The sequence below is a fragment of the Crocodylus siamensis genome, chromosome 2 (assembly GCF_052110815.1).
Source record: "Crocodylus siamensis isolate JL-2025a chromosome 2, ASM5211081v1, whole genome shotgun sequence".
Lineage (NCBI taxonomy): Eukaryota > Metazoa > Chordata > Crocodylia > Crocodylidae > Crocodylus > Crocodylus siamensis.
In genome coordinates this window covers 95,789,441-95,806,370 of record NC_143396.1, presented here as the reverse complement: position 1 = coordinate 95,806,370, position 16,930 = coordinate 95,789,441, and the positions used below count along the sequence as shown (strand labels likewise).

The 16,930-nt window shown below is 41.2% G+C and overlaps 1 protein-coding gene across 11 annotated transcripts in view; it reads right to left on the bottom strand.

The window, feature by feature from the left end:
* The window catches only part of ARFIP1 (ARF interacting protein 1), a 90,960-nt gene that overhangs the window by 56,875 nt on the left and 17,155 nt on the right, over positions 1–16,930 (bottom strand). For 5 of the 11 annotated variants that reach the window (XM_090036410.1, XM_090036408.1, XM_090036409.1 and 2 more), the window contains 2 exons: positions 11,716–11,795; positions 2,447–2,548 (listed from right to left, as the gene is read on the bottom strand). The exons of 2 other annotated variants lie outside the window; for them this stretch is intronic. In XM_090036410.1, the coding sequence (XP_089892536.1) occupies positions 2,447–2,548; positions 11,716–11,793 (180 nt within the window). In that variant the 5' untranslated portion in view covers positions 11,794–11,795. Of the gene's footprint in view, positions 1–2,446; positions 2,549–11,715; positions 11,796–16,930 lie in introns of those variants that run through there. 4 more of the 11 variants (XM_090036413.1, XM_090036414.1, XM_090036415.1 and 1 more) reach the window with 1 other exon arrangement.

Genomic DNA, 16,930 nt, shown 5'->3' with positions numbered 1-16,930 from the left:
ATTTTCAAAATATATAATCCAACCAACATAGGTTGGCACCTTCTTTTAATCAGGGATCCATTAGATGGTACTCAGAACTAATTTCTGGGCCCTGCTTGGAAATAGAGGTTTATTTTATGTGAGGATGGGGAGGTATAAAAAAAAATATATAGAGATCCCCAATTCACAGCTGTGGATGTTAAATACTGATGCATTTGAAAAGCTCTCATAAAATTAAGCTTTGTGGCTAATTCAGAACTGTACAAAAGGAACCAGCCCCAGAATTTTCCATCTAGAAGTAGAAATACCCAAAGCTCCGTGGCTTGCAGCACAGCATACTCTGCTGGACAGTCAAGGAAAAGAACAAGAAAAGTCATTTAAAAAAATGTGAATGTTGAAGGGAACTGCAACTGCATACCAATGGTAAATGATACAGATTTTAAAATGTTTGCCATTTTTTGTACTTCAGCTTAAACAGTGAAGACTCCTGATACCTTCAGACACTCCATAACACTCATACTTAGAGCAACAATTCTTCAACTTTGTATGCAAATAGAACTACTGTACATACTTGATTCTAAGATAAGGTTTTTGTCTCCCCATTTAACATGGGGGGAAAGCCCCTCGTCTTAGAACCACACATGACAGCCATTGGGTAGCAGGTAGCTGCTGTGGCTTGGGCTCTAGCGCTAACCTGGGGTCAGAAACAGCTGTAGCCTGTCTCCCTACCACCTCTGCACCCCACCATCTCCCTCCTGCAACCTTTTCCTCCTCCCCTCACACAGCCTCTGCTCCCTACCTGCCCCTCTCCCTCACCACTGATCCATACCAGGATGTTCTGTGCATGCTGCAGCCTTGGGCATTGGGCATGGGCCTAGCCTGGACCCATAGCAGCAGCACACAGCCCACTTAGCTGCTATGTGCCCAGGCTAAAACAGGGATGGAACCTGCCAGTGCGGAGTAGAGGCTGGGTCAAAAGGACCAGTGTGGGGGGAGCAGAAAGGACCCAAGACTGCAAGGGAGCAGAGGTGGCAGGGAGAAGCAGGGAGCAGAGGCTGGGAATGGGGACCCAAAGCTGCAGGAGGGCAGGTACAAGAAGGCTGCAAGCTGACTGACCTCCCCACACTACCTGCCCCCCTGGAGCAGTGGAAGGGATGAATTAAAGACAACCCTCCAATAATTAGATTCGATATATGAAAAATTATAACAACTTTTTACATTTTCCATGTATCAAATCTAATTCCGGGGGGGGGGCATCAGGTTTGTCTTAGATTTGAGTAAGTATGGTATTCTGCTTTTCTAGCTTTAAAACGCCACTTGTAAGACAGGCAGTTTCATTTAATTTTAAATTTGCCACCTCTGATTTCAATTCTGCAGGAGTAATCTGCTTTGGTGCTTTGGAACTTCAAAAGCTGCTAATATTATAAGCTGGATGTGGTGCCTGCAGAGCTACACAAGTACCAATTTTAAAAGATACATGCTTCCAAGCCTCCCATAGATAAAACTCTTGCAAATATAATCCTTATACATCCTTAATCTTAAAACTTGATGCGATTTAAATGCTGGACTATAAAATAGAAGATAAATAGCAGCTCTCATTGCTACAGATTACCAGAAATGCAACTAGTAAAATAACTTTGACATAAAGGTACTATAGGTTTTTTGTAAGATCTACTAGACTTCAAGAAATGATGGATTTCATCCACTGTAAACCTGAACTATTACTTGTCAGTTCTTCAAGGAGTCTTTCTATTAAAAAGTCATCATCAAAAGACTGCCAAAAAAATAACTGACATTCCACCTAAATCTCCCCACATAGCCCCTTCAACTGCAGGGAAATAAGATTTAAGGTACTGTTCACAGACATTTTGTTCAATGCATTTTTTCATTTTAAGTCTGACTGAAGAAAAAAAATCCCAGATATTTAAAGCAATCTGACCCAAAGAATATTTTTATAATAGGAATTCTAATACAACTCAACCTTAAATGTAGTTAGAAGTTAAGTGAATTTATGAAAGGTAGCAAAAGATACCTACAAGCATTTACTTATTTTTAAACTTCTTCTAAGGACATTTAAATTGCATCCATATGTATATCTGCTGCTTTTAACTTAACATGTCAGAGTAAACAAATCAACACAGCCAGCAGATTATCTGAAAACTTAAACTAGCTCAAATAATTCTGAAACTGACACACCTGGTAAACTGATTATGAGAAAGTCTTTGTCAAATTCTGCAAAAAATATACCTCCAAACTATCTTTATGAAGCTGTTTGTAATCTAACCTTCCTATGTCTCCAACATCATTCCTATGGCATGATAAAATATTAGGCACTCTACCTTTCCATAGCTCTAAGGAAACACATCAGACTACATGTAGTATATGTGACCACAATATTTAATAAATCGGATTTTCAATAGTGATTTAATGGTACTTTTTAATTAAAGAGGCTCTGGACATATCTTACCCTGTTAAAATTGTGTTCATGAGAATCTTCAAGCTGGCCATTGGTAGTTACAGAAATTTCTGCTGCCGAATTTTTGGGAGACTCTTGAGCCATTGCACTGACCTAAGTCGTGTAAAAAGAAAAGGTTAGTACTTGCCTAGATTGGAACATTATTAGATTTCTACATGGACTAGATATCAACTACTGATTATACATATAAGCCACTTCTAAACTCAGATCTTAATTCTGTAGCATTACTTAGATTTCATAGACATTAGAGCTGGAAGGGACCTCGGAAGATCAACAAGTTCAGCCCCCCGCCCCAGGGGCAGGAAGTCAGCTGGGGTCAAAGATTCCCAGAAAGATAAGCGTCCAACTTAGATATGCTAAGTCCTTGTGCATCCCAAAACTGCATCCCAAAACCTAACTGTTACATGACACAAAGCTAGCAAACCACCCCCCAATAGTTCGGCAGCTTCACAATTTGAGTTTCAAATTTTTTGTTCTCTGTCTCAGTGTCATGATAGCTTTTTAATGGTAATTAAAAAGTGTCATTTCAGTTCACCTGAGACCAAATCAGAGTCCAAGAGGAATAACATCTTAAAAGCCCTGAATAGGAAAGTGTTTATACTTCTAAATAGCAAATCAGTCCAAAAACAGGGCGTATTAATTCTCATATATAACTGTAATGCACTTGGCATACCTTACATATTCAATAAAGTGAGGCAGGTTTGAAAGAAAAAAATCTACTGCCAAATAAAGAAGCATGGCCTGGGGAATGCAGCAACATTAATCACAGTGTGTACAGAATTTAAGTTTTCATTTTAACTAGTCATATTTCCAGCCCTTGTGTAGATATATGGAACAACATAATTTAGTGCTGTCTGTTGATGCTTTTGGCTCTGTCACTGGCATCAGATCAAAGTCAACCAACTCACTCCTGCCATTCAGAATGTCAGATCTACTGAAATTCAAGAATAATATCAGCTTCATATTACTTCTGCCTCAAAATTATAAGCAGCAACAGAGGTAATTGCTGGAGTCATTCATGCCAAATGAAGATTCAAATTAAAGCTGCAAGGAAGAAATAGAATGAGATGACAACCTTTTCTCAGCAGCCCTCTTACAACAGTTACAAAGTCTGAAGAACAGATGCATCTTCTTTTCCAATTACTAGGGAAGGCTGAAGTTTATTACATATAAAAAATGGAGCCTCCAAACAAAGTAAAAGAACAGCACACCTGTAACATGGAAGGTACACTTTGCACACACAAGCTACCCTTAAGATCTTCCTGTGGTACACCTTTTGGCAACTGGTTTATTCAGCTAAAATCCATTCATCTTGTTACAGTAATGGTACATGAAGCTAGATAGAGAAATCTTTTTACCACTTTTCTGAAAATGATATGTGTACACAACAGCAGATTTTTGTCTTTGTTCTCCCCCCTGAAATGAGATGCAGAACACTGAAGACTTACTTGCAAGTTACTTTGTACTTTACTTACAACAGCCAAACCAACAGACTTATTAATCCTAAAGCATCTGGCTTTCCAGATAAAAGGTTGTGCCGAAACAACGGATCGATCACAATTGAAAAATAGAGTACTACCCGCTCTTCCAATAAAGTGTAGCCAATGGAAAAACTGATGTGGTTCAATGGTTTTACACAAACTTGGTTATGGTAACCTGCATAATAACTCTTGCTGACAAAACCTCCCTCATGCTCAACGGAATATTTTTCCCATTTCCTCCATCATTTCAATGGTGTTGCTGATTGCGTACCTTGGTACAAGGAACATTTCAGTTAGATCAAGAGGACCTTCCCTAGATCAAAGTAATACTGAGTTTTCTAATCCATCACTACTTGTGTCTGATGCATGCATTTGAATTCCCATGTTTCTCCATCACGGGATGGATTTTCAAAGCTTAAATTGAAGGAGACACCAAAATTCAAGCAGCACAGTGAAAGGTGAAACAAAACAAGATGGTAACTCCCTATCTCAGCAAACCAGGATGACACTGCTTCTTTGGTATTGCCAATCTCTACCAGCCAAGGAAACTGGGACCAAGATAAGAAACAAATCTTGAGCTTCCATTCTGCCCTCCCACGTGGCTCAGGAAGTGCACTGCATTAGCACAAGGCAGCTAGCCAGTAAAATGAACAACACCTGCAACTGTGCTTTCATCAGAGTAAAAATGTGCTCAAGATCGTCTAACATGAGCCTGTATGGTCTTGCAGTGCAGTGCACAGGATTGTGTACTAGCCATAACAATTTTATTTAGCACCAGCAGGTTGCTTTAACAACTTTATATTTTTCAAGGACTCTAACTGGCTGTGGAAAGAAGCTTGATGCTTTTAACTGCAACAAACTTAACTACAGAAGTAATTATGGCACAGAGAGCTTGGAGATTAATTTACAGTGTACTGGCTGATTCTTGCTAACTCCCTAACATGGGAACTTCTGTGCACTAAGGGTACAACAGATTCCTCTTTCTTCTTCCTTCTCCCATGCTCCTGCTCCTCTCTCTTCATACTATAAAGCAGTATTTTACCAGGGTTTGAGGAATTCTTGTGCATCTGCACTCTTCTTTTTTTCTATTTCTTGTTTGAAAGCAATGGGAGATTCCAAGTTTTGGGGAGGCGGTTTGGGGGGGGGGGGGCGGGTTAGTCGTCTTGTAACAAAAGAAGAGTAGAAACTCCTCTGTGGAAACATGAAATAAGTTTACCTTGGACTATTTCAACTTTGTTTCTTTGCTCTTATCAGGTGCTTCCTTGGGCCAAGGTGAAGATCACCTGAAAAAGTGAGCTGCCTTCTTCTCTCCTCCATCCTCTCAAAAACGTAAAAGGAATAAAGTTGTTTCCAAGTCAGTAGGACCAAAATAGTGAAAGGTACTTAAAAGGCTGAGTTGAGATTATCTAAAGGCCAAATACCAAAAGTGTAGTGTGTAGCAGCTGATCAAGTTTTTTAAGCACCAGAATTGGCCACTGCTATTAAAAGGATTTAAAGTTGTTTTTTCCCTAACTAACTTTGTCTTTCACAAGTCTATAAATAAGGTTGTGACTATTAGATTTAAAATGGCAAGAAAAGCTGTCTGTCCCAGTTATAGGACAAACTCAATGTGTTATATGACACAGCTCCTCAAAAAAGAATGATTTTTATTTTGACTCTTGCAGAGTGCCAAGCACTTTGAAGTACATAATAAGCAGCCTCAAAAATAACAGGTTTTCTTTCTAAGCTGATCCTTTAAAAGGCCCAAAAACCTCATTAATGAAATGCAATAAAAATAAAATGATCACATCTGCCTTTCTGCAGCTTAGCTAGCTGTCCTTGAAGATCCTGCCAACCGCACAGTACTTGTTCCCAGCTGCTAAAGTAACACTGAAAGTAACAGGTGCATCAAATGCTTCACTAACATATTTTCACATGAGCAACTTCCAAGGTTGTTAAAGGAATGCTATTCAATTGATCAGTGAAAGGGAAGATGATTCATGCAGTTATGAATGGCAGAGGAATTGGTTCAAAAAAAAAAAAAAAAAAAAAAAAAAAAAAAAAAAAAAATCATTACCAAGATGTGGCAGATAAGACTAAAACATGAAAATTTCCTATATAAAATCCTTGTGATACATTATGTTAACAGATTAAGTATGTTAAGTATGTAACAGATTATGTATATCAAATACATTAGTCTCTAGTTCTAGTGAGATAAAGCACATGTCCATCTATAAACTGCTCTACAAAGTATTCTACAATCCCAATCCTATTTTAAATGTATCCAAGAAGCCCAGAGAAAAAATGGTAATGTATTGTACAATCTGAGAGCACCCTCGTGTGGCACTCACATTGTACATACACATTAGCATTCAGTCCTCTTTGGCTAATGCTGTATTTCTGTCCTGCTGTCACAGGATAGTAGGGAATTAGTTTTGTCTCATTCCACTGGTTTTATTTTTTATTTTTTTTTTACAGCTCCAATAATCCCAACATATGTACAATCATTATAAATCTACCCTGTGGCCTGCACGCAAAACTGGGCAACTCGGAAAACAAAATCTACTTTGATGTGGGAAGGTTATGTAGAAGCAGAGAAAAATGGCTTCTGCTTTCGCTGTATGTGATGCGTGCTGCTTTGCACTTGAGGGTTATGGGCCTTTTATCTTTTTCTTGTAACATCTGCCAGGTTAACACAAGATCATAAATAAAGATTTACTTACCACACTTTCTATCTTGCGTATATTCCAATACAAAATAGTGCCTAGAGATATTCTGTAGTCATATAAACAATGTATAAAGTACTTTATAAGCATAAGAGAATTCAGGAAGGTATTCTTACCAAGATCTCATAAAATTGCAATAGAGATTTCCTGATCAATCAATAATAAAAACGAGAACAAACTGATCTGGGGTTTGACTTTCAAACATGCTAGACACATGGAAAAAGATTTTCAAGACGTTAACTTTACAAACCTATAATTATGGAATGCCGAAAGAATGAAGAAGTTCTGTTTTCCACAATAATGCAAACGCAGATCTTCTTGTTTAAGCAAAACAAAAGATGGTTTCAATTCCAACTGACTTTCCTGAAGTTTCTGTTATTTCGTAGGTCTCTGTGCTGACAGAAAAATATAAAACTGGATACGAGTTCTCATCCAGTCAGAAAAGCCATCAGCACACCACATCATTTTACAAGTTTTTCACTCTCAAATGGTCTGTACCAGAGAGGTGCTGAACATACTTAATTGCACCTTGTCATAGTTTCTAGGGTCAGAAGGGACCTGAGCAGATCATCTAGTCTGACCCCCTGCCATGGCAGAAAAGAGTACTGGGGTCAAACGACCCCAGCAAGGTGTTCATCTAACCTCCTCTTAAAAACCCCCAAGGTAGGAGCCAGCACTTCGCTTGGAAGTTGGTTCCAGATCCTAGCCACCCTGACCGTGAAGTAGCGCCTCCTGATGTCTAACCTAAATCTACCCTCTGCCAGCTTGTGACCGTTGTTTCTGGTCACTCCTGGCAGTGCTCAGGGGAACAGCGACTCCCCCAATGCCTGCTGATCCCCCCTGACTAGTTTATAACAGGCCACAAGATCCCCCCTCAGCCTTCTCTTGTGGAGGCTGAACAGGTTCAGGTCCCATAGCCTGTCCTTGTCAGGCTCTCGTCAGTTTACATCATAGAGGAGTAGCCCCTCCAAAAAGTTTAGGAGGACATGCTTTAGTCTTATAGGCTACTGACAGACATTCAAAAAGCCTGAATCTGAATTGATTCAATCTTTGCAGGTTAGTCTAACCTGGCTGGCTGGACTGGTTTGTAACCGGACAGACATTCTCTCTGGCGGCACTAGAACAGCCTTCCTTTCCCTCGCACAATACTGGACTGAGCAGGGGGGGTGTGGCCAGGCCCTGGCAGAACATCTGATTAGGGAGAGCTGCCCACACCATCCCAGGCTTTTCCCCACTGGCTGCTCAAGGGGCAGGAGTGTTGCCAGACCCCAGTCCCCTGCTAGCACTCTGAGGCAAGGGGAAGTGTGCAGTGCATATATCTGCTGATGATACGGAGCTTTTCAGTCTCCCTCCCTGCTTCTTTATACCATCTGCAGCAAACTGAAAAGCAAGTAAGCCAGCAGGGGGCTGATAATAGTGTTCATCACCTCAGCACCAAAACAAGAGCCTCTCTCCATTACTTCAAACTCTTCTTAAATAGCTTACCAGCTGACCTACTGATTACTCCAAACAGCCCTAAGCAGTTACTATTCTGTCTACCTGTCCCAGTGAAATCGGAGATGCACAAAGACACCTCTCAGCGTTAGCTAGCATACCCCATGCCTAGGGTCCATGGGGCTGGGGTCCCTGCTGTGGGAGATGCAAGGGAGCGGGGCCAGGGGGGGATTTCCTGCTTCAGCAGTGAGGGGAGGTAGGGCTGGGGGAAGCCAGGCAGATCCTGCAAGTCTCTGCCAGAGCTCCAGCCAGGGAGCAGAGGGGGGTGGGGCCAGCGCCTCCCAGCCCAGAGAGAATGGGATGCTGGGGGTGTCTGGTTTATCTTAAACCAACAAGGGGTCTGGGACAGACACTGTATAAACCATTTTGAGCCAAATCAGTTAAGTCTGATACTACATTCAACCAAGTTGAAATTTGGTTAATGTGCACTGAACATCTGTTCCGTTACAGGTTTAAACCAGTTTCTGATTACTTAAACTGGTTTATGTGTAATGTCTGTCCCGAGCCAATGAAAAAGGGGGGTTACTCATTATTTTCATGTGCCTTACTTTCCGAGATTGTCAGTTTAGTGATACACCTGTCCTTTCTAGTGTTCTGTGCACCGAAAAGGAAAGAAAAGGACCCATCTTGCAAGAACAATTTAGCTTATGCAATATCAACCTGAGAACTGGCTGATCCTTTCTTCCTAGACTGAATCAAATTCTATGTATGATAGGAAAAATAAATTCTATAATCATATTGAAGGAATCAAAACTCATGGTAGAAGCGATATCTTTTATTAGACTAACCAGATGTTTGCAAAAATATATCTAATAAAAGATATTGCCTCTACCATGAGTTCTGATTCCTTTTGCCTCTAGATCAATATGGCTACAACCTGGATAGTCATATTGAGGCAGCTTACCCCCAAAAGGTCAATTTTCATGGTTTACCAGAAAGGCCAAGAAAGTCTCTGCATTAAGGAACAGATTTTTCCCATTTAAAATATCTGAATACAGTCCTCACTGATTGTGGCAGGCACACACTTTAACAGCTATAAGTCTACTACATGAAATGAAAGGTAAAACCATGGCTGGTACCAGCAGTGAAACCAAGAATATCCATCTTTGTCTGAAACAACTAGCATGTTAGGAAAGATTCTCAAGAACTACAGAAATGCAGGAATCATCTATGAATAAGCCTACTGTCACATATTCCAGATGTTAATTCAATGATTCCCAATCAGGGTGCCTTGAGATCCTTTCAAGGGTGGAGTGGAGCCCATGCTATATTAGCACTTTTAGGTGTGCAAACACAAGTTACATAATAAACCCGGAGATTTTATATAGGAATCCATAAGTGTCAAAAATATTCTGACCTGTTGTGGTGTTTCTGAATTCTTTGCTACAGATTTTCTCAATTATTTTTCTGCAGCCAGAAAACAAATTAAAACTAAGAACTTGCATTTTCCAAGGGGTGCCTTGAATCTATCCAGGGGTGCCTTGAGTCTAAAAAGGTTCAGAACCACTGTCTTAATTCCTATTGTAGGGTACCTGTTTTCATTAGGGTGGAGGTAAATAGTCTGTGTAAAGCCAGATGCCTACGCAGGTTCTGCTGGAGAAAACAGGTCTGAATCTAGTGAGAACATTTTATTTTTGTGCGTCTCAACACACACCTGGACACCAACTCAAAATAATTTACATCTCATCTGCATCACAGTTTCAGAAAGATACTTCCACTCAATGTGGTCAAAGGCTTATCCACACAAATAAGATGACTGGTCTAATCCTTCCTGATTTTTCTTCACCATCCTTGAAGGGTGAAATAGGTTTCTGAGAATTACAGAATTAGAATATTAGACTCCATTTTAACCAATAGAAAGAAAAAAAAAAGTACAAGCTATAACACCTGAGTGCCCATTTTTAAAAGTTAGCCCACACTGTTCCACAAAGACAATCTTCTTCAGGACATCACTTTTTCACATTAGCTCCAGGGAAAGGTTTGTGATGGGAGTGGGATGTGCAACATGAATGCCTTAAAAATCTTCAAAAACAGTAAGTATAAATGGACCTGCATATTAAAAAGGAGAGGTACACCGATACATTGGTCCATATCATATCAGCACCAATAAAAGGAAAACTGACTTTATTGGCAATCGGCATCTTTTGGCAGGTGTGGCCAAAAGTGTCACCAATACATGCTGTGTGCACAGGAGTATAGCCCAACAGCTTAGAGAGTAACATCTGGCTGCTAAGTCTATGGGGGTGGGGAAGGGGCATGGGGGACAGATCAAGGCTCCCACAGTGAAGGAGGGAATAGGGCTGCACAGCCAGGGTGGGGTGGAGCAGTACGTGGGATGAAGCCACAGGCAGCTTGTCCAAAGTGCATGGGGGAGGAGGGAGAGGGGGTAGCTTCTGTCTCTAACCATATCCCAGGAGAGGCATGGTGGGCACATGCCCCTCGGATTTGTGCACAGGGGGAGGGCAGGCTTTCCACTGTGTGCTCAGGGCTGGGGCTGCACCAGTCTCTTCCCTATGGCTGCACTCAGGAAGGGCGGTGGCAGAGCTGGGCAGGGGTCTATGGTGAATTTTGGGGTGGCTGTAGCCTCCATCACAGCCCCTTTCCCAGTGCTGCCTGCCCCACCCAAGCGCAGCTACAGCCCAGCCTCTCCACTGGGAAGCGGCTGGTGCAGCCCACAGCCCCCAGCAGCAGTAGCTGTCCTTGCCCAGCTCTGGGGGAAAAGTGCCCCCCATGGCTCTCCTGGGGTGTGCACAGCAGTGGGAGCCACCCCATCAGCCTGTGTCCTTCAGAGGAGCAGGCTACAGTTCTGTTTCATGTCCCAACCCACCCCGACTGTGCAGCACCTGGCCCTGCCCCAGCCACAGCCCCACTCCCTCCCTCACCTTGGGGACTTTGGTCTGCGCCCCCTCTCACACCCCATCCGTCCAACACACCCCTTTCCCCCTGAACAGACTTACCAGCCAGATGCTTCTCACCATGCTGCTGGGCTGCATATTCATTAAGTACTAGCTGATGTGGCTGGTCAATAATCAGCCATTGGTATCGGCCTAAAAAATCTTTACCAGTGCACCCCTATTAAAAAGATAAATAACCTGGATGGTGTAAAGTAAACAGTGGATTTTTTTGTTCCACTGTTGAGAGAAAGCTTTACCACAAGTTATTTCTTTGATCCAAATTCAAGTATTTTTGTCCTTCAACAACATCCTATACTGCTTTTTTCCACCCTGAACAATACTAAAGTTTTTATCCAGAACCATATGCAATATCTCTCTTCTTGTAGTACATGCATTTACTTTTAGCTTCCCTGCTTATATCTACTCAGCTATTAAAAATCAAGTAACTGTTCAAGACTGTTGGCTGAAGTGGTCCTAAGTGACATCATTTGTTTAAAGTATAATCAAAGCAATCTGAAACTAAATACACAAATGTAAGAAAGCCAAAAAATAAATCAGATTTGCACATGAATATACAATGCCAAAATAATTTTATTATGCTCTATATCTCAAGCATTTATGGCAGTCTGAAACTGTTACTGGGATTGGTTGATTTTACAAAGCTATACAAATAATCACCCAATCACCTCAGAGTCAGACTGGACCTCTTCTGCAGCTGGTTGAGAGTCATCAAGTGTGGTGAGTTCATTGCCACGTTCAGACATACCTGAAAATGAAATAGGTTATGCATGCATTAATTTTCATGCAAGTGTTTAGATAATTCACCTTACAGATACCCCTAATGAAGAGTGAACCTTAAGAAACTAATTTTACTATTGAGAGTCCCTGCTGCATTTAAAAAAAAAAAAATCCTCCCTCTAAATTCCAGTTGCTCTTAATTTTCAGGAAAGCAGAAAGATTCAATATAATGATTTATTTTATAAAAATGTAAACAGATTAATCTATTTGCATCTAAGTGGTTTTAGGCATGGTAACCAAAACAGCTTTCTTGCCCACCATGAAAGAAAACTACCAAAAACATCAGGCTGTTTAGAAGTAGTACAATCATAACCAACTAGGCTACATTTATTTGGAGTAACAAAAAGATGTTTTCCCATTTGGACAGCAACCATTATGTTTTGGGTATAACATAGTTTAAGTAACTGATTTTTAAAAGGCACTTTTACATGTGCTCTGGCAGTGGGAGGGCGGGAGGTGTTTTACCGTGGCTCTGAGAGAACCGCTGCATCTCCTGCATCAGCATCGCCACGCTTTAAAATGACAGCGGGGCATTCAACCAGCTTTAGTTCAAGTGCCTCTGCCACCATTTTTAAGAGTGGGAACTGCTGATGCACAACATGCAGGAGGCTGCTGGAGCACTGCAATTGCCACACAACAGTAGACTTAATTGAGTCTGCTCCAATGCACTGGAATTCTAGCATTTCAGAGCAGGCTTGGCACTCATATGTAGGCACCCTAAAAGGCCAAATAAAGTTCATTAAGTATCTCACTGGATCTGTGAACAAAACTATGCAAATTAAACATGTTTTAAACCCTTTTTAAAACTAAAATATATGCCCTTTTCCATAGTACACATAGTGCCTGAACCCTGCAAAATCTGCCCATTATCTAGACTGGCTAGGAAGCAAATGGACTCTTGATGTTTCCTTCGCTGTTAAGAAATACTGTTATGCATAAATGAAGGTGGATATAAAGATCAGAAAATGAAGAATGTGACTAGTCAAAGAAGCTGCATTTTAAAACTGCCCTTTAGTAAAATACTCAGCATTTAAAATTCCACTTAAACTTCAGTTAGTCTTACACGGTTGCTTATATAAAAATTGGTATCTATATTTCAATCAATCAATCAACCATTCACCAATTACAGATATTCTAGAAGTTTAGAAACTAACTGCAGCCAAATGAAGACAGCAAATTATTGATCCAGCTTGTGTTTAACATGCAGGCTTTTTTGGTTGCAAAACCAGGCTGGAACAGTTGCTGAGCCATTATTGCTTTACTCTTCATTAATGTGATAACGTGGATAGTCCCTCAAGGTACAAATACAACAAAAGCCACTTAAAGAAGAATTGAATATGCTACTATAGCATTTTCACAGCTACATATGTAAAGAAGGAAAAAAAAAAAATCTTTCCTTCTGTTGCTTGTATGAAAATACCGGATAAGCCCGATAGCAACTCACCACACTGCTGAGAGAGAATCCAGCTGCTTAAATCAGTGCTCAATTCAGGTACTGTTCCTGGTCTGATAATGCTATACCAGTGCGCCTCAACCTTTTTAGATCTGAAGCACTCACAAAATGCCAGCCCTTTCTCTCATTTTTTTGACCACAGAAAAAAACAGGGAATTTTTTTTTTGCCAAAGAATTCAGAAAGGCTACAGCAGGTCAGAAGATTTTTAACACTACAGATTCATATTTGAAATCTCCCAATTTCCTCTTGTGAATCAAGTTTTCACACCTACAAATGCTAATGGCACTCTGTGGTGCCCTTGAAAAGATCTCAAGGTCAAGAATCACCGTTCTAGATATTGTTTTCATAGTGATGAGCCTCTAAGTAAGCATCCCTTCCTGAAAGCAAAAAACCTGTGTTCCAACTCCTTGTCCACCTGGAAGATTCCTCTGACTTCCCCACAGCATACACAGCTTACACCACCCTCTTCCAGGACTCAAAATTAAGCTGTTCAGGGACCAGGTGATAGATGCAAGATGACAGACATCCACACAGTTTCTAAACACATTGTTGCTCTTCAACAAAGCAAAAGATAGGGGCAGGCTACAAGCTTCCCACATATCAGGCTTCCTTGTTTGCATGCACCCTTTTAACAACTGGCTCATGTTCACAACCTTTGGCAATTTTCCTATGCTTCAAACCACAGCCTGTTGGCCCTATATGGGGCTGGCCTGTGGGCCTTATTTGGCCTGCAGACCAGCCCCACAGTCCTCATCCAGCCTGATGAGTTTGATACCCTTGAGCTAGCCCACTGTCCCACACTACTTACACCTCAATAGTCCATCACTAAGACCTAGCAACTAATCATTATGGTGTAGTAGTCAGTACTGAGACCTTGTCCACAGGAATACAGACAAAATTGATAGAGACATTCACAACAGAGCAATTTTCCTGGCATCAGCACCCAAACGAAACTTCTCATCTGCCAGGCTGTTGTCATTCCTTAACTGCTGTATGGACATGAAACTTGGACTACATATGAGAAATATCTGAAAACTTCTGAATATAACTATGAGCAACATCTTCAGAAAATCCTCTGTATCACTGGAAGGATAGAAGAACACGTGCTAGCATTCTGGTTCAAGTAAACACCACCAGCACTAAACCCACATTTATACAGCACCAGCTCCATTGGACAGGGCATGTCATAACAATGTTTTGACAACCAGTTCCCAAAACAGGTCCTATATTCCCACCTCACCAATGGTTACTACCCTAGAGATGGGCAAAAGAAGAGTTTGAAGGCCAATCTGAAGAAATGCAATTTATAACTGGGAGACCTGGTAATGTACAAGGCATTGATATTGATCATTTTGAGCTAACTCACTTCTGTATGAAGGCAGATACACGAGAGACAAAGGGAAAGAGCTGTGACTCAACATCACTACAATATAGTCCTTCCTCCTGGAATTATTTGCCATGTCTGCAAACATACAGATCTCAGATGGGTTTCCTCAGTTATCTACGGACTCACTGACTACCCTATTTACCGGAATACTGTCATCCTTGCATCAAAGGACTGCCACCACTGACAATTTTCATTTGCATTCTCCAGGCAGGGGGAGCTGTAGGAGAAGCCGCCATGGCTGCCGCCCCTCCACCCCACACCCCCCACCCCAGCCTCCTGGCACTTAGGAAAAAAAAAGAAAAGAAAAAAAAGCTCCACACTCCCTGGCTGTAGCAGCAGCAATCAGAGCTTCGGGGGGGCTTGTGGCAGAGCCCCCTCACACAACAAAGGGCAGTGAGGTGCAGCGGAGATTGCCCCCCCCACTTGGCACCTGCCCGGCAGCTGTCACGTCGTGCGGGTGCAGTGTGGCTTGGCCATGTGCTGTCTAGGAGCTTGGGTGGCTCCAATGGTCATCCAGCAGTGCTCAGTCCCACCAGCGCCAGTTCCTAGGCAGCACACAGCGCTCTACCAAGCCATGCTGCACCCACACCATGGGGCAGCTGCTGCATGGGTGCCAGGTGAGGATGGCCATCCCCACCCCCCACGCTTTGCAGGGGAGCTCTTCCATGAGCCCTCAGAGGACCTGATCACCACTGCTACAGCCAACACCTAAACCTCTGGGAGGACTTAAACACCCTGACACATGTAGCAGAAAATGGGGGCAGAAGGGGCAGCCTGCAAAGCCCAGATGCATGGGAAAAAACCCCTAGTAGAATAGAGGCACAGCTACACCTAGATAATCCTTAACCAGTGGCTGTCCCAGCTCATCTTGAACACTTTCACTGTTCAGCTAGAAATTAATATATTGATTTTTTTTAAACATACCATACCCATAAGCACAATGTTTTCCCAAAAATCACCCAAAATTTTTTTAACATGGTTCTTTGGCTTATTACACTCATACAGGAGATTGGCACATCTGCTTCTTTTCAAGTCACTGCTTGCAGCTATGAATATTACTCCGTTTTCTGTTTAATAAAGAAAAATTCATTCCATCTCCATGGCAGAAGGAAATAATTTTCTGGGGCAAGTCCATTAAACAATGAGAGGAACAAATCAGAAATTTACCTACTACCAAAGGAAGCCATTTTGAAGTCTTCAACTTGGAAAATTATAAAGTAAAAATATTCAACAGCGCTCAAGACCATTCCAAAAAGCTAATATAGTAATTTTGTTCAATAGACAATAATTTCCAAAATATTGTTCAAATTACTGAAGGAAGAAACCTCTTGCATCTACAGTTGGAACATTTTTACTTACTAAAATATTTTACCACGTTATCCTTTCCCTTGCATTTAACATCAAATTTAAGTGGTTCATGTGGATGTGATGGAGCACCTGATAAAGGGCTGCCAATGAGCCTGTTTTAATTTCTGATTGATACGATCAAACTCTGCATAACTTTCCTCTCAATGCCCTGCTTCTCATCAAGTTACCTAAATGTTTACATGGTTATGTCTATACTCAACACTTAATAGATCAACACTTCACACTATTTATAAATGTTGTTTCCACAATGCTAACTTTATACATGTTACAGGTAGAAAACCGAGGAACTGAATGATTACCAAGTGACTTGCTCAAGGTCAGAATAAGTCAGTAGCCCAGTTATACATATAACCCAAATACCAATCCAGTGCCTTTATCACAAGACATCAGTTTCTAATAATATTTGCACTCTCCCTTCTGGCAGCCTCCTAAAACAAATTTCATGATGCCCAGGAACTTGGTCCTTCTTTAAAGGGTACATTAAAACATCATTGTTCTCTTCTCAATGCCTCCCAATCCAATTTCATTTTTATTCTATGTTCTTTGGAACAAGAACTATGTCTCGATATTGTCCAGAAAGCACCTAGCACAGGGTTAATGAAATGATTTAGCATTCTTTTGTTTTCTCCACACTTCTTTTATTTTGTATTTCCTTAATTATGGCTAACACTATGCAATTTGGTACTTTCTTGGGAATTTTCTAAAAAAAATTTGCAATGTATAATACCACTGCAATTTGGACAATTGGTTAGAGGAATAAGTTGTGTTCTCTCTCTCTTCTCTCAACACAACACAATAACATTTAACATGTTTTTTAGCAAATCCATGTGGAGTTATGACTGCCGGGGGCACATATAATAAAAGAGGTTGAAAACCCCCAAGATACAGGAAAGG